The sequence below is a fragment of the Schistocerca cancellata genome, chromosome 5 (genome assembly GCF_023864275.1).
Source record: "Schistocerca cancellata isolate TAMUIC-IGC-003103 chromosome 5, iqSchCanc2.1, whole genome shotgun sequence".
Lineage (NCBI taxonomy): Eukaryota > Metazoa > Arthropoda > Insecta > Orthoptera > Acrididae > Schistocerca > Schistocerca cancellata.
The window spans coordinates 284,964,411-284,988,886 of NC_064630.1; the positions used below are offsets into that span (position 1 = coordinate 284,964,411).

The 24,476-nt window shown below is 43.7% G+C and overlaps 1 protein-coding gene across 3 annotated transcripts in view; it reads left to right on the forward strand.

Annotated features, from left to right (window-relative positions):
- Positions 1-24,476, forward strand: part of LOC126187919 (nephrin-like) — a 687,362-nt gene that overhangs the window by 607,327 nt on the left and 55,559 nt on the right. For all 3 annotated transcript variants that reach the window (XM_049929278.1, XM_049929279.1, XM_049929280.1), the window contains exon 6: positions 12,921-13,072. In XM_049929278.1, the coding sequence (XP_049785235.1) occupies positions 12,921-13,072 (152 nt within the window). The remainder of the gene's footprint in view (positions 1-12,920; positions 13,073-24,476) is intronic.

Sequence of the window (24,476 nt, forward strand, 5' to 3'; positions counted from 1 at the left end):
TGATGGTCGAAGTAGAGTGGATATAAAATGTAGACTGGCAATGGCAAGGAAAGCGTTTCTCAAGAAGAAGAATTTGTTAACATCGAGTATAGATTTAAGTGTCAGGAAGTCGTTTCTGAAAGTATTTGTATGGAATGTAGCCATGTATGGAAGTGAAACATGGACGATAACTAGTTTGGACAAGAAGAGAATAGAAGCTTTCGAAATGTGGTGCTACAGAAGAATGCTGAAGATAAGGTGGGTAGATCACGTAACTAATGAGGAGGTTTTGAATAGGATTGGGGAAAAGAGAAGTTTGTGGCACAACTTGACTAGAAGAAGGGATCGGTTGGTAGGACATGTTTTGAGGCATCAAGGGATCACAAATTTAGCATTGGAGGGCAGTGTGGAGGGTAAAAATCGTAGAGGGAGACCAAGAGATGAATACACTAAGCAGATTCAGAAGGATGTAGGTTGCAGTAGATACTGGGAGATGAAGATGCTTGCACAGGATAGAGTAGCATGGAGAGCTGCATCAAACCAGTCTCAGGACTGAAGACCACAACAACAACAACAACAACATTATAAGAAGTTGTTGACACAGGACGACTTGATAAACATGTTTGGTATCAGAAGGAATACATGTGCATCCCGTAGTTCTGTTTTTGACAAGACGATAGTCTCAATGAACAAAGCTGCTGGTAAAATTAGCTAATTCGCTTTGCAGCTGTCGGTAAAGTTCACACAGCACATGAAAGAGTAAAAATTCTCGATTACGTCAGGCAAGTAGTGCATATTTATAAGCACGCACACAGTTTAACATGAGATGGTTAACAGTGATTAAAAAATAAATTAGTCACAGACAAATAAATAAAATGTGAGTAACAGAAGGGGGCAGGCGTAGCAGAGCACCAATATCAATAGTTGAACTACGAAAGCAGCACTCAGCAGCCCGAAATATGCGACGTCTCCGGTGATGCGCAAAAATTCCCTCCGCCGCGCACTAGTTGCTTTTAGTGGGAGCAGCGCGCTGGCTTTTGAGTGCCGTGAGTAATCTCGCTCTTTCAACTGTGTGACGAGCCCCTCCACGCTCTTCCATCGCCGGCCTCTTCCCTCGCGTTGCGAATACTGACAAGATCGGCCCGCTATGAATGACTAAATGGCGGCGTAAATCGGAATCCATCCACCCTCTCAGAGAACGGCTATAGATGCGCGGCGAATGAAAAATGAGATCGTTAGGGACAGAGCGCGGCTTGGAAGCAGCTGATGGAGGGTGCGTGGGGGGAGGGGGACGGGCTATCTGTTTTTACGCCCGCCCCTCTTCTTTTCCCTTAAATCTGTAAGCAGCTCTCCGATACCGGATCGATCCGACCGAGTTAGAAACAATTCTCGGAAATGGTTATGTACATTACCGTTTTATATCGATTCTTTACGGCAGCTTTATACCATGCGCGTACTCGTCGCCGCAGTTTAATTTGCCGTTTCGCAGAAACACGGAGAGGCGTTCCCTGTCACTGCCCACCGGCAAGGACTTCACTTATTTTTATCCTCCGGTCCGTCTCGAAAGCTGAGTGGTCAGCGCGGGACTGTCATGCCCAAGGGCACGGGTTTGATTCCAGGCTGGGTCGGATTTTTTTCTCCGCTCAGGGACTGGGTATTGCGATGTCTCCATCATCATCTCATCCCCATCGACGCGCAAGTGGCCAAAGTGGCATGAACTAAAAAGACTGGCACCAGGCGATCGGTCTGCCCAATGGCTGGCGCTAGCCACACGACATTAGATTTAATTTTTTTGTCCTTCGAATAATAAGAAAGAAACATTCTGCCACATTGCGTCATTTTAGACTGTTATCGTCAGAAAGTAAATATCACATATTGCTTACAGTATACAAATCCTTTGTTTTATATTCCCCAGCCGCATTGTGGAACAGAATTGCCTCACAAATGTCGGCGAAGTGAATTATTTTCCGAATGAGTTAGTGCGTTTATACGGACATGGATCACTGTACACAGTTTGTCAACATTCCGAAAAAGTATAACTTCCTATAGTTAAAGCTGTGTGATGCAACATGATTCGAATCCATGAGCCTGTCTTTCCTCGGCAGTATACTAACACGTGTGATACCAGGGCATCCCCCCCCCCCCCCTCCATCGCCTCATTCCCTACCGCGGACCGACTCAAAGCCGCGGCTGAGAGGGAAAAATTTCGGCCCAGTAACTACACAGACTTTGTGGAAAAGCCATACACGACACCAGATCTAATCTCTTGGACTTGCTAATCCCACAGCAGGGTCCCTGCAGAATCTGGAAGAAACAGGCGAGAAGCTACGAGAAGCAGAGGCCTTAGATTAGTTGGGTTGATCTGATGGAAGAAACCAAACGGTGAGGTCATCGGTCTCATCAGATTTGGGAAGGAAGTCGGCCATGCCCTTTCAAAGGAACCATCCCGGCATTTGCCTGAAGCGATTTAGGCAAATCACGGGAAACCTAAATCAGTATGGCCGGACGTGGGGCCGGCCGGGGTGGCCGAGCGGTTCTAGGCGCTACAGTCTGGGACCGCGCCACCGCTACGGTCGCTGGTTCGAATCCTGCCTCGGGCATGGATGTGTGTGATGTCCTTAGGTTAGTTAGGTTTAGGTAGTTCTAAGTTCTAGGGACCTGATGACCTCAGAAGTTAAGTCCCATAGTGCTCAGAGCCATTTTTGAACCGGACGCGGGATTGAACCGTCGTCCTCCCGAATTCGAGTCCAGAGTGCTAACCAATGCTTATATTAGAATTATATATTAATTCATTATACTTCTGACGGACGTTGATATATATCAACGGGGACAGGTGAAAATGTGTGCCCCGACCGGGACTCGAACCCGGGATCTCCTGCTTATATTGCAGACGCTCTATCTGAGCAACCGAGGGCACAGAGGATAATGCGTCTGCAGGGACTATCTCGCACGCGGCTCCCGTGGGGCCCACATACTCACCATGTATGTCCACACACTACATTCGTAGTGTCCCTACCCAACACACTCATTACTCGTGGAAGACATTCTTACTAAGTCCCGTAAGAGTTCGGGTAATATGTGTGCATCCGCACAGAAGAGAAAGGTCATGGCCGGTCTTGCCAGAACTATGTACTTATATGGATACGGTGTCTGTTCTTTCGGACATGTTAGAGAGAACAGACACCATAAGCATAAAAGTATACTGCTTAGATTAGTTTGTCAGATATTATCGGGTGTCGACAGCGCACTGTCCCTCATCCCTTAAAGGTAGGTATGTAGCTTTAAGTTTCCTCCTGCCAGACGTATTTTTCTTACCTATCACAGTGCAAACAACGAAAAGATAGGGAAAGTTCCATCTAAAACAACTGTGTAACTGACTGAAGAAATTCCGGAAACACTACGTCTTGAGTGCTACATTGTGTGGAAAAGAAGCGTGGACATCTTACTAGTCGAAAGACTATTGCCTTACAAAAGTCGTCTGTATTCGGATGTATCGCCAGAATGACGAAACCAATTTGCAAGGCAATATTGCAACTTTCGTAATACACTTCTTTAATACTGATCTAATGTATCAATTGAAGACATAAAGTCTGTAAATGAGTTCGCGTTCATATTATGGCAACTTATTTGTAAAACTCCTTCGTAAGCTGTACAATAAATAAATTACCTGTTTCGGCTGTCTCCATCCTCATATACCCGTACGTAACAAAAATGAAAACAACGGTGTGTCAAACTAAGTTCAGTTAAGTGAAGCTAAATCTACAGCAGGCATAGAAAATTGTAAGCGCAAAAAAAGAAAAAAGAAAAATGGAATATTAACATGATTAACAGCCTTGTTTACGAGCCAGGCATATCATAAAAATATTCCGGTATATCTGTGTACCTGAGCAGGTAATAAGTGCTGGTGATGGCCTGGCTGCGTCCTGTATTAACACAAATAACTGAGACCAGTAGGAGGTGCTAATGATAGGGTGCTTGAGTAACCATTATTTAAATTCAGTATTTAAAATGTAGTATGCATAGTCGTTAATTAAAGTAATTTCATATGGAAAAATGGTCGTCTGACAATAAAAAATAAACTGACATACAGTATGTGGTAATAAAATCCATACTTCAAACTCACGTAGAACTTATAATGAGTAGTACTTACCTGTACAGATCGCTTTCTTTCTACCGTCCCCAGTCGTTCCCGCATGTGGACTGCCGTTACTTCGCGCAATCATCTAGTCTTACTCTGGGAGAGTGTATGAGTGTAGAATGAGATTTTCACTCTGCAGCGGAGTGTGCTCTGATATGAAACTTTTTGGCAGATTAAAACTGTGTGCCGGACCGAGACTCGAACTCGGGACCTTTGCCTTTCGCGGGCAAGTGCTCTATTAACTGAGCTACCCAAGCACGACTCACGCACCGTCCTCACAGCTTTACTTCTGCCAGTACCTCGTCTCCTACCTTTCAAACTTTACGGAAGCTCTCCTGCGAACCTTGCACAACTAGTACTCCTGAAAGAAAGGATATTGCGGAGACATGGCTTAACCACAGCCTGGGGGATGTTTCCAGAATGAGATTTTCAGTCTGCAGCGGAGTGTGCGCTGATATGAAACTTCCTGGCAGATTAAAACTGTGTGCCGGACCGAGACTCGAACTGGCAGAAGTAAAGCTGTGAGGACGGGGCGTGAGTATGTAACAACAACAAAGCTGTACTATTGTACATATAAATATTTTTTTTTCCATCTGAATTTTCGTTAAACTTGAGTAATTGATGTTCTGATTTCATTTGTTTTCCTGTTTCATGTCACTGTGATAAGAAAAATGTAAACAAATTTCAATGTGAATATTAATGTTTATGTCAAATGTCAAACAATATTGTAACAGAATTGAAATGTAAGAAACGTTGAAACTATTGTAAGATGTTTAAAATTGTAACTGTGCGTCTGGTCCATACGTAGCCAATGTATTAGGATAGGTAGAATGCAAAACCTCGGGTGAATACCCTGTCTGTAAGGGAGCGGTAAATGGTGGATGGCAGGCGAGCACGGGAAAATGTGCACGGGCGCTGCACGGCACAACGGGCTCAGCAGTAGTAGTTGGAGTTTGGCATTGATCTGAGCAACACGTTCTGGAGCGAGGAGGCTCTTCTGGAAGAAGTAGTTTCATTGAGCCTCGGGTATGCCGTTCCAACGCCCATACAGCATGGCAAAATTCCAAAGGCACTAAATGGAAAAGTATTGCGACGCTATGAAGAAATAAAGTGCCGATACATCTAGAGCCATAGCTGTGGTTGTATGTGTGCTTTGTGCCTCGCCATCTCGCCGCCTGCCAACCGCCGCATCGATACGAACAGGTTGAAACTTTTAGTACTGTATTCGTATGGACCAGTGTTACTTTTGTTCCATACTGTTCAATAACAACTTAAATTTTACCAGAACTTTCCTATCATTTAATTATCCTCACAACTAACCTAGATAGGGTCCTTTACAAATGTTGTGCAATCAGAGTATCCCGAGATGAAAAATTAAAGTTTGTGTTAATAATAATTATCTGCAGACCTAACTATGTTAGAATGGTGTGTAAAGAATTGTTTTGTTAATGAACCAGTAAATGAATAACGAAGGTCTGACAAAGTTGGAAGATAACTTTAATATTGATTTAGTAATGAAGTTTAATTATTTCAAGACAGATATAAACGTATTTAAATAAGTAGGAAATAAGATAAAGAGAGTAGTAACTCATATATTGGAAATGTTGAGCGCATAATGATGTCAGTAATTAATTTTTTTTAATACAGTGATCATAACAGTTTCAAGGTCCCTCCCTCTTTTTTTTATTCATTTGAATTCTGAAGTGTTCTAAATTGATTTGACCAGCAAAAGTTAAAGTCAATATAAAAGCCAAAATTTATCAGTGTTTTATCTTTATTAAAATTGACATTTTGTTTGTGGCTCGAAATTACTATTTCTAGGGTAACCTATGCCCAATTTTAATCAAATCAATAGACAGTACCAAGTTTGGTAGTATACATTATAGTGTAGTGTTATGTATTTATGGTTTATCCATATCAGTACAGAAAGTGAAATTATCAGTTCAATAGATTTTCTGGTTCTAAAATTCTACTATATTATGCAGTGTTACTACTTGTTGCGTTGCACGAATATCTGCCAACTTGTACAGGGAAGAAACTCAGTTAATGCCTAATTAGGCTGGCGACCGTATTATTAACAAATTGGTAGTATCTTCTGTGTTGCTTTTTGTCCGTCCTGACGTGTAGTTGCATTTCGGACTAATTTGACGTATCATTGTTATTACAGAGTGGGTGTAAGTCTGATTTGCCACCATTCTGGTACACGCGGTCAATATATATACAAAAATCCTGTCCCGTAAGGTAAACCCCACTCTTTTACCATAGTACAGGCTTTGAAGAGTATCGTGTGCTACACGCGCGCGTTACAAGTAGTGCTTGGGTAGCTCAGTTTGTAGAGCACTTGCCCGCGAAAGGCAAAGGTCCCGAGTTCGAGTCTCGGTCCGGCACACAGTTTAATCTGCCAGAAAGTTGTATGGGTGTAGTTCCTCCAGAATCACCTGTTCCCCACTGGGGTCGGTCTTGTGACCGGTCCCCCTACGTCCTAAAGCTGTGGCGCGTTGTACTGGCCGTAGACTCCCTGGTATCCTGTTGCCGTCGATAAGACACCTCTGTCCTTGGAGCATCATCACGGGAAGGTCGTCCCGCCGTCCCGTTGGCCACCCCTGCATCCATGCTGGGCAATTCTTCTCTGTCCATGATGTGCTCTGTACGCGGAAACGCCTCAGCCTTGCATGCTGGATCTGGTTGGTCGTTCTCCAACGTGAGGCGGCGCTTCTTCCAGCGTTTTGGTGACCGCTGTTTCCGATGACAAGCCTCGGGGTCAGAGGTCAGTAGGCCTCTTGATGGTCTTGGGAGACTTTGGAATTGTGCGCCGTCGATTTATAAACATCCGTAAGTGCCGTATGCGAAGGAGCCGCGAGCGGCACCGAAGAAAAGGCGTCCTGTAACTGCTGTAAGCGGTCCAGCGTTACGTCATCCTTCCATGATTCGCCACGATCTGCTTCTGTCTATACGTTCTGGTACTTTTCTTTCCTGCATTCCTACGTCATCGCGTAATGCCGCAACATATGTTTACTGGGAGCATCGACGGATGCGGCGTGAGTGGTGGACTATCTCGTGGCAACTGTAACAACCTCCACTGCGTACACTCAGAACGTACGTGTCCCTCCTTTTCACACCCAGAGCACGTTCATGATTGTTCGTCATAGATGACAGTTGCCCTACAACCAGCGATGCACAGGTACGACGGCACGTATTTTCATAGTTCGACCCGTATTTGTCTGACGCCCTGAGGATAGGGTACGTTTCGAAACTCGTCAATTTTGCAGGCACAAGGGATACAACCGTTCCGTAAAGACGCAATGCTTCCGTCACCAATTCTTCTGGAACTTCGAATGGAAGCTCAAAGACGCGGATCGTTCTTAGTCCTACGCCGGCGTGTTAAATTATAACCGCTCTAAATATTCCCGTCCGAACGACAGAAACGACGTCCTTATCGGTGTCGGAGTAGTAGTTCCACATATACCGTCTTATTAATGAGCTTGACGTAGACTTCGCTGCTGACTACGGAGAAGAGTATTCCCACTAAAACGTCAGGTTCAATTTCTGCCTCATCCCGTAAGCCTTCGGTGGAGCATATTCGTTAATAAAACTTAAGTTCGGTGTCGATTTGCGGAACCACAAGACCACGATTCGTACTGTGTAGTACCACGGCACACCGCTACACAGCGTAAACACCTATTGCGCGTACGTGAGGCAGGGACGTAAACTCCGTAGGAACCGCTGCGCCGCTGAAGCCTGACTTTAATTAGGCTCTCCAAGCAACTTAACGGCCAAACCCAAACTTCCATATGGTGTCAACCAGTTGTCTACAACGTGTACTCATTCATTAATTATGTACCGTATATTCCTGTAAGGGCGAGATATTTTACATGAAAGTTGTTCGTCCGGTGTCGGCGGATAAATGCGATATGGCACATGCCTGTGCAAAGCAGTGCGATGATCCTTTCAATACGCATGCACGCAATTCGTTATAAATTCGTAATAACACGGGCACTGCAATATCGCAAAAATGTTTAGGATACCTTTCTCTTTGGTTAGTGTACTGCCCAATTGCTTCAAGTTAACTTGTAACTCTGAATAAATAACAAATTAAAGGTCAACACAAAAGAATCGAGTAGTTCAAATTTCTACAAACCCTACACAGATAAATCTTCACTTATTCCAAAATGGTACTGTAAACTAGCAAAGCTTCATCTACGTCAATAAATGTTGGTGTGATATTGAATAGTGTCACTGTTATCGGATACAGCTGACACTCTCTGTGCATCAACCGAAAAAGATCGAATTCGTGGTCCTGATTGCTTTACACGTTCGCGGTCGGATCGTTTGGATATGTTTTGGGTCGAGATTTCCATTTCGTGTCTTTCTACTGCACGAATATTTACAGAATATACACTGATAAGCCAAAACATGATGAGCACCTGCTTAATAGCTTGTTTGTTGTCTCTGCAACGAAATAGATCACTGATTCTGGCGTCACGGATCCCGCAGTTTGTTCGTAGATTTGTGGGGTATGTGGCATTACTACGCATACGCCATGTAATTCGCGTAAATATTGGTCCGTTGATTTGCGTACGCAAATTACATCTGTGCGTAGACTTGTTCGTAGACATAGTTTCGGTTCGCTTTAATAACAGGCCACTGATTTGCCTATGCGATGGTGGCGCTCCATAGCGACCCAGATAGTATCCATAGCACTTACATCAGGCGAATTTGTTAGCTGAGACATAAACGTCAGTTCACTATAATGCTTCTCAAACACTGTAGCAGGGTTCTGGCTCCGAGATACTGACAGATACACTAGTGAAAGATGCCAAAGGCCGTCTGGGAAGACATCAAGCATGAAGTTATGCAGGTGGCTGCCAGCTATCAGCGTGTCTTCGATTACTAGCAGGTCCGACGCTAGCGCACGAGAATGTCTCCCACAGCATATACTGCTCCCACCATCTTGCGTCCGTGGCGCGGTGAAAGTTTCGAGCCGCCGTTTACCTCGGTGACGGCATTTGTGGAGAAGACTATCGAACTAGTGTAGCAAAACTGTGATTCACCCGATAAGCCGACACGGTTGTATCGATCGACGGTGGAATCCCGAACGTCTCGTACCAACTGGAATACTAATTGACGATGTCGTTGGATCAAGATATGAACACGTGGGGATGGTCTGCTGCGCAGCTCCGTGTTCAGCAATGGACGATGAACGGTGCACTCTGAAAATCTCGTGTGTGCACCAGCATTGTGCCATTTCAGCAGAGATGCTTCAGATAAACATCTATCCTGCTTTGTAGAGCGGAAAAGCCTTCGCTGCCACGTTGTGTGAAGAGGTGTGGACATCCATCTATTTAGCGCCTAATGGTAGTTTCACTGTCCTTCTCTCTCTTTCCATAGATGCTCACGACCGTATCATTCGACGAGCTTCACCGTTTTCGAGATACTCGTCCACATGTTCAGCTTAATAATAATAATCTGCCCTTTGTCGAAGACCCTTATCTCAATGGATTTCCCCGTTTGCAGCCCATATCTTCGCTAGGGTGATCCGACATCCGTGTCTGCTCCGCTTACAAACTTTTGTTACCCGTCACGTGCCCGCACAGCCACCGGGCGACATCCAACGTCGCCGTGGGCAGTGGTCATAATGTTTTGGCTTTCAGTGTATGTAAGCTTCATTTAGTTGAAATTTTCAAAGGCGTCCCTATAAAGAGAGAGTCCTAACTCCACCGACAAGATATCATATCCATTCAGTTAAGCTGTAATCAATTTCGTTTCGAGAACAAAACAGGAAGTGTCAGTCTGTGTATTGTGTACTACTCATATGTTGTCCATCAGACCCAAGGTGTCAGGTGGCTTCTCTTTATCGAAAATGGAAACGAGTTGTATTTAATTGCTTTACTCTGCGCCTTACTTAAGCGGCTAATGTGATTCCATTTTGAGAATGAGGAATGTGTAAATACATATTTTGCGAGCTTTGCGGTCACTGTGGTTGTGCTTAGTGAGCCGTGGCGGGGTTGCTGGCGTCGCCTTTCGAATTCGTGGCGCCACTAGCTCAATCTGTGCTGTCATGACCCTCTGGTTTGAGGCCACTACGATCTTTGCTCGAGGTTGTTGATGGGGACGGGTCGTGTAATTTGCAGTGGAGGGGGGGGGGGGGGGAGCGAGTTGGGGAGCGGTAACGGATCGAGGAGGGCGGTGTGAGAGGTTCGTCCGGCGTATAAGGCGAGCACTTGTGCAAACGTCTCGGGCAAGAGGTCCAGCGACTGGTTGCTGGGAATATTTGAGGGCCGATTTCAATCCGAGACAGTTCGAGTGCCGTCTTCGTGCGTAGCCTGGCCAGCTAACTCTGGAACGAGGCACACCAATAAACAGCTGAAGCCAGTCTCGCTGCGCTGAATTCTGGGCCACCTTTGGACCCGCAAACTTCAGCTTCGATTCTTGAATATCAGTTAAGTTTTGGATTTTGGGCTCTTAATTGTTATTTTCTTATTAATACCTGTAGTTCTGTTACGATCATTGCGATTTCTTAGCTAACTTACTTCACCAACAGTTGGTTCCTTGATTTGTGGCTGCCGTTTGCTTTTCATGGATCGATACTGGCGTTGGTTGTTTGTTAACAAGATATCTTAAACTCTGTGAGCTGGTGTTTCCTGAGCCGGAGTGATAACGTGCTGTGGCCGGACCCCGATCCCGCCTCTCCGACGTCACGCAGTAACTAGATGGTTGGGTGTTAGCCGGCCTCCTTGCCAAACGTATTCGAATAACACATAAGTACCTTTCTCTCGTAATACGGACGGGTACTAGTTTCGAGACACCTTCGGGCATTGCAGACGTCTTTGTTCTGTTAATTATATTGGTTTTGAGGGTGCCTGGATCTAAAATTTGCCGTTGCTGAGGCGTGTAATTGGGTTTGGCGGCCTAGTTTTCTTTCGGGCGTTTTGCCGTCGTTGTAGAGACGGTATCTTGCAGTGACGCGGGTATACGTTTTGGCTAGTTATTGTTGCTTTCACGTAATTAACCTTGCTGTGTTAATATTTCTTTTTCCGGTCTTTACTCAACGAAAAGGGCGTTGGAAGGCCGATTCGCTTGTTGTAACCTTTCTTAGCCTTCGTATTTGACGTAGTCTGTGCTTCTTGCGACAAGGCTTCTGGTGCATTGCTTCTGATGAGGAAATTCAAACTGTTGGTTCCTTAACTGAAGCAGTTATTCATGAAGACCCGCCTGTTTTTGTTTGGTAGTCTTATTTAACTGAAGCTGTTATTAAAGAAGGCTGCCTATTTTCTATTTGGTAATTTCACTTAACTGATGTTCTTATCATTGGAGGCATGCCTGTTTTCTATTTGGCAATTTTATTTAACTGAAGCTGTTATCATTGAATACCTGCCCCTTTTCTATTTGATAATTTTATACTGAAGCTGTTATCATGGTAGGCCTGTTAACTCAAGCTCTTGTTACTGAAGGCTTGCCTGTTCCCTCGTAATGAAATAAAGAACTATTTCGTAATTTGGTTTAGCTGAAACTCTTGTTAATCGTGGCCTACTTGTCTTTATTGACCTATTATTGAGACATGGTATCTTACTCAGTTTGTGTTGTAATTAACTGAAATTGCGACTGCCAGAGGCCTACCTGTTACAGAGGTATTTATGTCAATAAGGCAATACCAGAAATGACTCATGATGGTACATGGTGCCCTAACTTTCGTCTTACATTCCTTTACCTATTAGTGTAGTTGACGTGTAGAGTTATTACCGGACCTGTTACAGTTACAACAGTGTAGTTGATGAGTGACCACTGCGAAGCACACGTGGCTAAGAGGCATGTACATGTGGAACCTTGTTGTCAGCGATTGATACACTTTGAAAGGGGCCTGATTGTGGCTTTCTATTTGGCTGCCTGATCGAATCGTGCAATATCTACATCCATGGGGTATTCGGGTGTGACAATGGCCAGCGTTTGAACTGCATGTGAATATGTGAACACGAGGATCAGCATACTCATCGTCAAAATTCCAGACAACCAGGCCTGACCACCACAAAACAGGATCGCCGTATTGAGCACCAAGCATATCGTAACCGGGACCCATGATATGCTGATGCATGGTGTCGCACTGTGTACAACCATGAATCAGAGGTCTCTACTACCTGGGATGATCCAGTCTACCACGCCTGATGACCACAATGGAGAATCGCCCTAATGAGCACCAAGTATATCGTAACTGAGAACCATGGATGAATGACATCGGATTCAGTGATGAATTACAATTCTGCACTGCCCAGGATGGCTATCATGCGGCATCGACCTGGGAAGACGATCTATACTTGCAGTGTTTTGGAGAAGAATGGTGGTATTCCTCCTGGTGTGGGAAGTCATCGTGTACGACTTCAGATCACAGTTTGCTGTAAGTGACGGAACTCTGACACAATGGTATTTCACGGACATCGTGCGTTCTCGTGCGTTACCTCTCATGTGACAGCATCGTGGTGCCATTTTCAACAGGACAATGCTCGTCCACAAATGGCACGTGTCTGAATGAACTGTCTATATGATGTTGAGGCTCACATTGTCAAGTGCTTTGTAAATTTTATTCGATTTTTTTAATCACTGAAATAATATTACGCACCCTCTCAGCCCTTGAAGTATCATTTCGTTTCGTCATACCTTTCTGGATGCTTTACTGTTTTTGGCATGCAGTGTACTCGTATAGGCACGTTACAAGGCGCGGACTGCACAGGCACCACTGTTCTTTGGTGTTGTGTACATGCTTTGAGATGTTGCTCTGAGAATAACACTAGCGGCCCGTTGCCTGTTGCAGTGCGTCCGCTGTGGGTGCAGCTGACGAGCCAGAGGCGGCCGCTGTCGGCGGACAACACGTACGAGATCAGCTGCGAGGTGGTGGGCACGCGGCCGCCGCCCGTCGTCACCTGGTGGAAGGGAGGAGTGCCGCTACGGAACACCCGCGAGATGGTGAGTCCGGCGCCGCCCCGCGCACCGCTTACAGGGGAGCGAAACTACGAATCATGATTAACAGGCTGCAACGTTCCAGGTACAACCAGGTGACAGGTTCCAGAAGCGTGCGGTAAGTACCATGTAGGCTGTGACGTACAACGAAGCATCCGCTAAATTTCGGGCATGCAGCCGTGTAAATATAACTTCTTCCACTGTTATTTCAGCCGCGTATCGTTCGGCCAAGCTTAGACTGACTAGAAAGACTGTCGACAAGGTAAGGCGCCAAGCGCGGCTTTGTATACTCCACCGCGGCGGTACTGCGCATGCGGGTCACAGATGCCAATCGGCGGCAAAGAGCTATTTTAACACAAGCGTCACCTGTGGTGAAAGCGTTCAGACATTCGATTGCTTATCGTCGTATATTCGGCAACGGGAACAAATTGACTGCTTCTCTGCAATTTAATTACACCAAGAGCAAGATTCCATGCCTTGTCGTTGTTCTGGTCTTCAGTCCAGAGACTGGTTTGATGCAGCTCTTCATGCTACTCTACCTTGTGCAAGCTTCTTCATCTCCGAGTAATTACTACAACCTAAATCCTTCTCAGTCTGTTTAGTGTACTCATGTCTTGGTCTCACACTACGACTTTTACCCTCTGTGTTCCCCTCTAGTACTAAAATGATGATCTCTTGATGTATCAGTACGTGTCCTACCAACCGATCCCTTCTTCTAGTCAAGTTGTGCCACAAATTTCTCTTCTCTCCAATTTTACACAATACCTCATCATTAGATATTTGATCTACCCATCTAATCTTCAGCATTCTTCTGTAGCATCACACTTCGAAAGCCTCTATTCTCTTCTTGTCCAAACTATTTATCGTCCACGTTTCACTTCCATACATGGCTACACTCCATACAAATACTTTCAGAAAAGACTTCCTGACACTTAAATCTACTCTTTATGGCCGGCCGGAGTGGCCGTGCGGTTCTAGGCGCTACTGTCTGGATCCGAACGACCGCTACGGTCGCAGGTTCGAATCCTGCCTCGGGCATGGTTGTGTGTGATGTCCTTAGGTTAGTTAGGTTTAATTAGTTCTAAGTTCTAGGCGACTGATGACCTCAGAAGTTAAGTCGCATAGTGCTCAGAGCCATTTTTCTATTCATTAAGTTAACAAATTTCTCTTCTTCAGATACGCTTTCCTTGCCATTGCCAGTCGCAACTTCGACCATTATCAGTTATTTTGCTCCTCATATAGCTGAAACTCATCAACTGCTTTAAGAGTCTCATTTCCTAATCTAATTCCCTCAGCATCACCTGTTTTAATTCGATTACATTCCATTATCCTAGTTCTGCTTCTGTTGTTCATCTTATATCCTCCTTTCAAGATATTGTCTATTCCGTTCAACTGCTCTTCCAGGACCTTTGCTGTTTCTGACAGACGTACAATGTCGTCGGCAAATCTCAATGTTTTTATTTCTTCTCAATGGATTTTAATTCCTACTACGAATTTTTCTTTTGTTTCCTTTACTGCTTGCTCAGTATACAGATTGCATAGCATCGGAGATAGGCTAAAACCCTATCTCACTCCTTTCTCAACCATTGCTTCCCTTTCGTGACCCTCGACTGCTATAACTGCCATTTCGTTTCTGTACAAATTGTAAATAGCCTTTCGCTCCCGGTATTTGATCCCTGCCACCTTCAGAATTTGAAAGAGAGTATTCCAGTCAACACTGTCAAAATCTTTCTCGAAATCTACAGATGCCAGAAATGAAGGTTTGCTTTTCCTTAATCTATCTTCTAAGGTAAGTCTTATGGTCAGTATTGCCTCACGTGTTCCAACATTTCTACGGAATCCAAACTGATCTTCCCAGAGGTCGGCTTATAACAGTTTTTCCATTTGTCTGTAAAGAATTCGTGTTAGTATTTTGCAGCCGTGACTTATTAAACCGATAGTTCAGTAATTTTCACACCTGTCAACACTTGCTTTCTTTGAGATTGGAATTCATATATTGTTCTTGAAGGCTGAGTGTATTTCGCCTGTGTTATACATCTTGCTCATCAGATGGTAGAGTTTTGTCAGGTCTGGGTCTTCCAAGGCTATCATCTGTTCTAATGGAATGTTATCCACCCCCAGGGCCTTGCTTCGACTTAGGTCTTTCAGTGCTCTGTCAAATTCTTCACGCAGTATTCCCATCTCATTTTCATATACGTCCTCTTCCATTTTCATAATATTGCCCTCAAGTCATCGCCCTTGTATAGACTCTCTATATACTCATTCCACCTTTCTGCCCTCCCTCATTTGCTTACAACCGGTTTTCCATCTGAGATCTTGATATTCAGAGAAGTGGTTTCTTTTTGTCCATAGGTCTCTGTAATTTTCCTGTAGGCAGTATCTATCTCACCCCTAGTGATATGTGCCTCTGCATTCTTACATGTGTACTCTAGCCATTTCTGCTTAATTGTTTTGCACTTCCTGTCGATTTCATTTTTGAGACATTTGTATTCCTTTTTGATTGCTTCATTTACTGCATTTTTATATTTTCTCCTTTCATCAATAAAATTCAATATCCCTTCTGTTATCCAAGGATTTCTAGTAGCCCTCGTCGTTTTACCTGCTTGATCCTCTGCTGTCTTCTCTATTTCATCTCTCAAAGCTACACATTCCTCTTCTACAGTATTTCTTTCCCCCGTTCTTATCAATCGTTCCCTAATGCTGTCTCTGAAACTCTCTATAACCTCTGTTCTTTCAGTTTCTCCAGGTTCCATCTCCTTAAATTTTGACCTCTTTGCAGTTTGTTCATTTTTTATCTACATGCCTTATCCAAATTAAAACTATTATTTCTCTTTATGAAGTTACTGTTTAATCTAATTCCTATGACTTCCTTGAAAACAGAATCCCAAAAGGAAGAGGTGGGTGTTAAAATCTACACGTTAGTTAATCGAATGAACCGTATCTGTACAATTTTCTACCACAACTGAATTATTTGTCTGTAGTAGGCGTGTGTATCTTCTTTGTTCCACGCACCTCTCGTGGACGGCGCGTTTTGTCTGATCAGTATAAGACTTATCACATTTTCCACAAGGAAACTGATGCACACCCGCGTTACAAAGAAATCAGTCATCCTGTTTTGAAAATGACTGACTTTCAGCAACCGTTTGTAAGTTTCAATGGAGAAATAACACAGGCAAACGGTTGCAAATATAATTTAATGCATTTACTTAGGTTTCAACTCTTCTAAGTTAAAGCGGTTATTAATACCCAAGATGACGTCTACGGATGTATTCATCAGAATGAAAATGTAGAAGCCATAAAGTTTCATGGCGAGAAGGCGATAGTCAAAGTTTATTTGGTAACCTTACTTAACTGAAGCTGGTATCAATGAAGGCCTGATTGTTTTCTATTTGGTAACAAGGGGACATGCTCATGAAAATGACCAAAAATTTGAAAAAAAAATATTCTTAGACTGTAGAAAAGAGCATTTCATGCTGATTTCCAAAATGTATAGTTCATGGGCATTATCATTTTCCGTCCGTTATAAAATTGAAGTTGAACGCAATGTTGCACAGGGGCCACGCCCATCTGTCAGTTTGAAGTGCGTCAGAATACGTGATACGTTATTGTGTTCTGTCGTTACTTACGGATCGTTAACACAGGTGTATTCTAGAAGGCACTGACTCCCAGAACCAAAGTACAGGCATGTCTAGAAGGATATGGTTCGAATGTAAACAAAGATCTGAGACTATATGATTTCGAAATTTAATACGCGTGTGGTTTTGTAGCTTTTGTGTGTTGTTTTGTGTCTGTGTGTGTGTTTTCTGTGCTGCAAATGCCGAGAATAAAGAAATTTACCCCCAAACGAAAGTTTCGCGGCAACCAGTTCAAAACAGAACCGAATAATGCACATCTGTTGCTTCAAAAGTAGCCCGCAGAAACTATGTCTACAGGCAATGCCTCTAGACGTAAACTATCGCTTTCTGAATGTAATAATAACAGGCGTAGTAGTATTGTGAGCGCCAATAAAGACGGAAATGTTATTGGGAACCTAAATATGCTTTCAAGACTTTTGAAGAGTGCTATGAAACGTAAGTACTGCAATTGTGAAGAGAGTATTGACCATTCTGAGGACATTTCAGCGAGGAACGGTCTTTCAAGTCGGTTAGTGATTGCCTGTAACTCGTGTAAGACGAACAGTGATACTATAACATCGCCAGTAACTGCTAGTCGACATTACAGTGTAAATTTTCAGCTCGCTAATGCAACACGAGGTATTGGAAGGGGAAGGGGAGCTGTCCAGACGTTTTGTGCAGTGACGGATTTTGCCTCCAACTGCACTGAGGTTTGACAGATACAATAAATTAATAAAAAAAGCTTTATGCGGTGTAAGTGAACATTCAACGAAAACAAACAGCAAAAGAAGCAGTAGCCTTGTCTGAGAATGCAGACATTCTAGCAGCATTTGACGAATCTTGACAGAAAGAGGTCAAACTTCTCTGAATGGCGTTATAACTGCCACATTTATGGAAACTGATAAAGTAGTAGATTATGAATGTCTAACAAAGCACTTCCAGGGTTGTTTAAGTTAATTTATTATCACCCATGTTTGTGTAACGAACTTTGATGGCCCAAGTGGAAATTAAAAAAGTAAAGGGCTTCTAAACATTTTTAGAATATCAGAGGTCAGTCGTGGTGTGAGGTATGCAGGCTACCTTGGGGATGGAGACTGTAAAGGACATACTACTATTGTTAATGGCAGACCATATGGGGTCACTCTGATAGAAAATCTTGAATGTGTTGGGCATATACAGAAAAGAATGGGAGCTCGGCTGACAAAGTTGTGTAAGGACTTTAGTGGAAAAAACTGTCAGACGGAAAACACATAGGTGGTCCAGGTCGTCTTACAAAAAGTGAAATAGATTCTTTGACTCAGTATTATGGATTAGCAATAAGGAGAAACGTAGGAGATTTGGTGAACATGAGACGAGCCGTTTGGGCAACATGGTTTCACAGAGTGTCAACAGATGAAACCCCACAGCATGCTTTGTGTCCAAAAGGCGAAGATTCGTGGTGCAAGTACTTGTTGAGCAATGCTACAGGCATACAGTATACCCACAAGCATTACTTACCACTTGCTGTAATGGCGGCAATTAGGCCTATATATTGGGATCTGGCAAATAAAAATCTACTTAGGAAAATTATGGTTGGTCTCTCTCAGAATGCAAATGAAAGCTTCAACAGATGTATATAGGAGAGAACACCCAAAGCTGTATTTGTTGGGCTGACAATGCTGAAGATGGTGTAATGGATGCAGTAATAACATTAAATGATGGTGCACTTTCAAGGATCCATGTTGTGAAGAATTTGAACATCCTGACTGGAAGGAACATGGCTTCAGCTCATACTGCTATTGACAAGCGGCGGGTAACCGAAGCAGAGACGCTGCAGAAGCTGCTACCAAGGAGTCAAGGATAAAGAAAAGAATGAAGAGAAAGAGTAGGGAGGATAAGGAAACAGGGGGACAACTGGAGTATGCACCTGGAACGTTCTAAACGAGCAGAGTGGTAAGTTACTAAATCTGTAAACCTTCTTTTGCGATTTACCGAAAACTTGAATTTTCATCATTCAGGTAAATTTTTCGCCTAAATGACTGAAGTTAAACTCACAAAAACTGGTACAGATATTTAAAATGACCTCTTATATATCCGTTGCCTACTATTTCCTAAGAAATTTATAACGTGATGATGATGTCAGAGATATTTGAGCTACATTTTTAAATATTTTTGTCCTAGTAAAATAAATTACTTGTCTTTTTCACATATCAGCATCTGGAAAGGAAATAGAAGGCATAAAACACTTATGTCAATGTTGTCTGTACGCTGACTCTTTTCAAAGCTCTGCAGTCAGTGGATCCAAGAGGAAATGGTAATGCGGAGAAATAGTGTTCCGTTTTTTATACTGTTGTAAACACTGTTGTCAGTACCAAAACATAGTAAATATCTCAATGATTGTTTTGGGAAATGCTTTGAATAATTGCCCTAACTGTGTGTAAGAATTTTGTGCTACCTCTCATTTATAGATAAGTTGCACTATGAGGCTGAAGATAATGCTAAAAATGCAGCCCGTTCAGGGGCGTGTCCCCTTAACTGAGGCTGTTATTAAAGAAGGCTGCCTGTTTTCTATTTGGTTATTTCACTTAGCTGATGCTGTTATCATTGGAGTCATATCTGTTTTCTATTTGATAATCTTATTTAACTGAAGCTGTTATCAGTGAATGCCTGCCTGTTTTCCATTTGGCAGTTCTACTTAACTCAAGAATTGGATGTAATTCAACCTTCCCGTGAGGCCAGATTACAAATGTGTCGTCCACATACCTCTAGAAGACCGTTGGTTTAAAACTTTCGCAATCGAGTGCTTTGTCTTCGAAATATCCCGTAAATAAATTAGCCACCGGAGGAGAGCGCGGACTCTCCACAGTAAACATACAAATCTGCTCAGAAACTGCATCACAATGAAGCAGATCAATTGTTTCGTTTTACTGAAGCATTCTGTCTCTCAACTGATAAACATAATGTTGGATTCCGTCGCACCAGATGTTTCCTTAGGGTTCCTCCCAGCTGACTGGTGCATAATCTTTCTACTTCTCCATGACCAGAAACACCGTATTGGATCACTTTGCTACTTTAGACACTTATAAAAATATCCCCATATATAACTACACTTCGATCTTTTATTCATTGCTAACAGCGACACACAGTTACAACAAAACTGAAAGAAAAACTTTCGTACTTCAGTTTCCTGTAGTGTATTTCACTTGCGTTATATGCTAGTGTCCGCCCCTCGTGGTCTCGTGGTAGCGTTCTCGCTTCCCGAGCACGGGGTCCCGGGTTCGATTCCCGGCGGGGTCAGGGATTTTTCCTGCCCCGAGATGACTGGGTGTTGCTGTGTCATCTTCATCATCATCATTCATCCCCATTACGGTCGGAGGAAGGCAACGGCAAACCACCTCCATTAGGACCTTGCCTAGTAAGGCGGTGCGGGTATCCCGCATCGTTCCCCTACGCTCTGTAAAGAAGCATGGGACTTCATTTCCATTATTTTATATGCTAGTAAAAGACTGCACAATTCCGAAGATATGAAGGCCAGAAACGGCGAGAGTTGGTGCACCATCACCCTAATATCTTACTCATTCAAGTTACTGACCTTAGTAATAAACAGAGCATGTCTTACGTGACGATCAATTTGGCTTTAGGGGAGGTGAAGGCGAAAGAGAGGTGGTTCTGACCTTGCTTTTGTTGTTGGGAGCAAGATTAAAGAAAATTAGGACACCGTCATACGATTTTTCAACCTAGAAAAAGCGTGAAACAATGTAAAAATGGTGCAAGATGTTCGAAATTCTCGGAGAATGGGTATAGGCTACAGGAAAGATGGATGATATACAACAGGTACAAGAACCAAGAAGAAACAAAAAGAATGACAGATCAAGTATGAAGTGTTGGAATTAAATCGTGTCTGTGGCTTAGAAATTAGTTACACAAAAGTAACCTTTAATTGTGAAAAGGATAGATAACTTACTGAAATGTTTTATACAGCACTGAATCCAATACATCTTCAAGCTTTATTCCTGCCTAACACCGATGCTTCCCAACGTTCCTGCCAGGTGGAACGCGCGATTGAGATATTCGAACAGTCATCATGGAGTCATATGACGATGAAGAGCATGGTCATTGTTGTTTATAGTTTCATGAATCCAAATCCGCTACTACAGTTCAGAGACAATCCACGACTAAATATTGCAAGTCAGCACCTGTTATTAATAGGTAGAACCGTTTCACCGAAACTGGCTGCGTATCACATAGGACGCAATGTCAGGGTCGGCCTGCAGTCTCTGGCGCAGCAATTGAACAAGTTCGACAGCCTTACATTCATAGTACAGGTAAATCAACGAATGAGCCAGCTTAGAATTGAATAAGCCTAGTGTTACATAATGGACGGTATTAGGGCAACGCCTTTCATTCAAAGGCACTGTTGGAGACTTGAAGAGAAAGTGGCAAAGAAAAACGAGCTGAGTTTTTTGTGTAAATGTTTAACAGAATGCATACTGAAGGTGATTTTTATCAATAAAATTGTTTTCAGTGACGAAGCGACCTTCTGTACCAGTGGTACAATTAATAGGCATAATGGTCGGATGTGGGGTGAGCCGAAGCCACGTCACGTAATCGAACTTGTACGGAACTAGGTAAATGTTTTTTGCGCTGTAAGTTTTAACAAGATTTGAGGTCCCTTCTTTTTTTATGCTGAGTCAGCTATAACTGGAATATCGTAGCTGGATATGCTTGAACATTATCTAATGCCTCAGTTGCATTAGGATATTGACACAGATATATTTTCTAGCGAGATGGTGCACCACCAAATTATCGTCGTGAAGTTGTCGCGCATCTGCTTAGGAGTATGCTGACTTGGACTGGACTTGATGGGTCAGTGTCCTGGCCACCACGGTCACTTGGTTTAACCCCAACGGACTTGTGTTACATGGGGTTACATTAAAGACAGAGGGTTTGTCCCTCCGCTTCCTGGAAACGTCGACGCGCTGGAACAACGGATGACACATGCAGCTGCCACCATACGTCAAGACTTGCTTCACAGGATATGGCAGGAAACTAATTACAGATGGGATCTGTCGTGTTACAAAACGTAGTCACATTGAAAATTTGTAAATAAAACTTGAAGGTATACTGCATACAATGCTGCAGCAAATATTTCTGTAAGTTTGTTACCTTTTTCACAATTAAAGGTTATTTTTGTATAATTAATTTATAAATACTCTGTATATATAAGGCTGCTTTTTTATTTATTTTTTCCTGGACCCGTATCGAAGCTTCGTCGATGTGCTGTTAGACTGCCGACTGTCAACGCACACGGCGGTATACCCGACAGTTCGAGCTACACAATCAAACGGGGCTCAGTACACCACAGTTACTGACATGATGAAGATGGCATACATGAACAACGAGTACGTTGACATGTTGCTGATGCTCGGCTAGTGCCGACACGATGCTACTGAAGCAGCCATGGCGTACGCCGTGAGATATCCTAGGCGAAGAGCTCAGGCAGCCATTACGTTCTTACGTGGCGAACAACGACTTCTGGAAACAGACAGCTAGGTAATGCGCCGCAGTAACAGACGAAGAACTGCAAGATGTGAGGAGACGGAGGTGTTTGTTTCAGCTGCAGTACACCACGATCCTCAAGTCAGCTTACGAACCGTTGCTGCAGTCGCTGGTGTCAGTCTCACATCTGTGTGGCGTGTAGTAAACAGCCACAGGTTTCACCCGAACCGCCTGTCACTGACGCAGGAGCTGCATGGGAACGATTTCCGTTACAGTCTGTGAATGGGCCAAGCGTAATTTCACGCTGGAGTCTTTACAAGGTGTTATATTCTCTGATGAGTCCACGTTCACAAATTGGGGTGCAGTGAATCGTCATAACGTCCACTACTGGGCCACAGGCAATCTTCAATGGGTACGACATCTCCACCGTCAACGTAGGTGGTCTATTTATGTATGGTGTGGAATCCTTGGGGAAGAAATCATCGGTCCACACTACTTCCCAGATACACTGACAGGTGAGTTATATCGCGCGTTTATAGTCGAAAATTTGGGTGGTCTCCTTGAATATGTGTGTCTGCACACGGGAGTCCATATGTGGATGCAGCATGGTGGTCACCCAGCCCATTCTGCGCGTGCTGTTGTGGAAGAACTAAACAACAGTCTTGCAGGAAGGTGGTTGGGGCCCTCAAAGTCGCTCGATTGAACACCATTAGATTTCTTTTTGTTGGGATATCTAAAGGATTTTGCTTATGTCACTGATCCCACATCCCCAGATGATCTAAAACGGCGCATCGAGGACACATGTTGCTCCGCGACACCGGCGATGTTGCATCTCGTCTGCAGATTTTTTAGGAGGCGCATCGCATTGTGCATTCACGAACATGACACACATTTGAAAATCTCATTTAAATCAACTTCCCACCCCCAGAACATCCATCACCCACCACACAGCCATGTATTATGCACAGCGTGAGGTATCTGCCCCAGAAACTTGGAAGGGTTGTAGCTCCCAGACTAAAAGTAATATGAATGTAATTTAAATTGATGTATACACAGCTGGTGTTACTGATTCCAGTGCATGATTGAAACAACTATTGTTCCATTTAAAAAATGTATCTTTTTGCTGTAACTCCTTGGATAATAACACAATAAACTATGCTCATAGCTCCGCAGACAGTCTAACGTTTCTTATGGTGACCTACCGCAATAAATATTTCGGTCGCCTATTACTTCGTAACTGACAGAGGCAAACACATTCAGTGAAACACACTGTATGTATGTGTGTGTGTATATGTATGTGTGTATTTGTGAGTGGAGGTTGGGGAAGGACATTCGATGAGGATACATTGCGAGAAGGTTATTATAGCGAGACTGTCAAAGCCAACTTTGCATCAGCTACACATCCGGCAGTGGCCAGAGAGTGCACAGCTCTCTGACCGGAAGCCGCGCGGCCAGCGGCATTATTAACTGGCGCGGCGTGCCACCGCTTCCGGTTCATTCGGCGCGGCACCTGTCACCTGTCAGCGCGAGACCGCCCGCCGGCCCCGTAATTAGCGGTTATAATGTGCGCCACGCTGAAAACTGTTTGCGCGCACTTGCCGCCGCCACGACCCATTAATTATTAGAGCGCGCGCTACCGGGATTAGGCGGGTACCCGTGGCGTCGGATTACGTCGCTGCTAGCGGTCCAATCATGGCGGCGGCTGCGGATTTCCGCAGTCACATGAGCAGGCATGCGCTGCTGTGGGCGGCTCAACCTGCCCTTGTGACTGGAGCCTCTCACGATACGCGTGAGCTTTTCTCCCACTCAGTTTGTGAATACTGCTTCTTGCTATGTTGCAGTGGCATTCACAGCACAAATTTATGTTTCACCTTTGGCACACGAAACAAAACTTTCACAGCTCAGGACTAGCAAAATACTACAGTGGTGACATGGTGCACTGTTTTGGGCATGTGGCTGATTTCGTTTGCCAAGTACAGGACACACACATGTAAAATAAAATAAAAATGGATGAAAAACCTTACTGAGGATGCCGCATCTGTGATGAAACATATTTGGATATTAAAGCAGAACAACAGTTTATGTACTTGAAAAAGGCGGACACATCGTTAATTAATTATCAAATCCAACAATTCTGTATCTTACGAAACCAAAAAGTCCAACTCTCTCTGGCTTTCGAAGTATCTGCAAAACGATGCACGATTTTTGTATGTAATATGATAGCCAATAGTACGTCGTCAAATACCAGCCCGTCAGCTATGTATTATGTGTGGTTACAATGATTATGGTTGTCATATTTTGGATAAACCTTAAGTCCA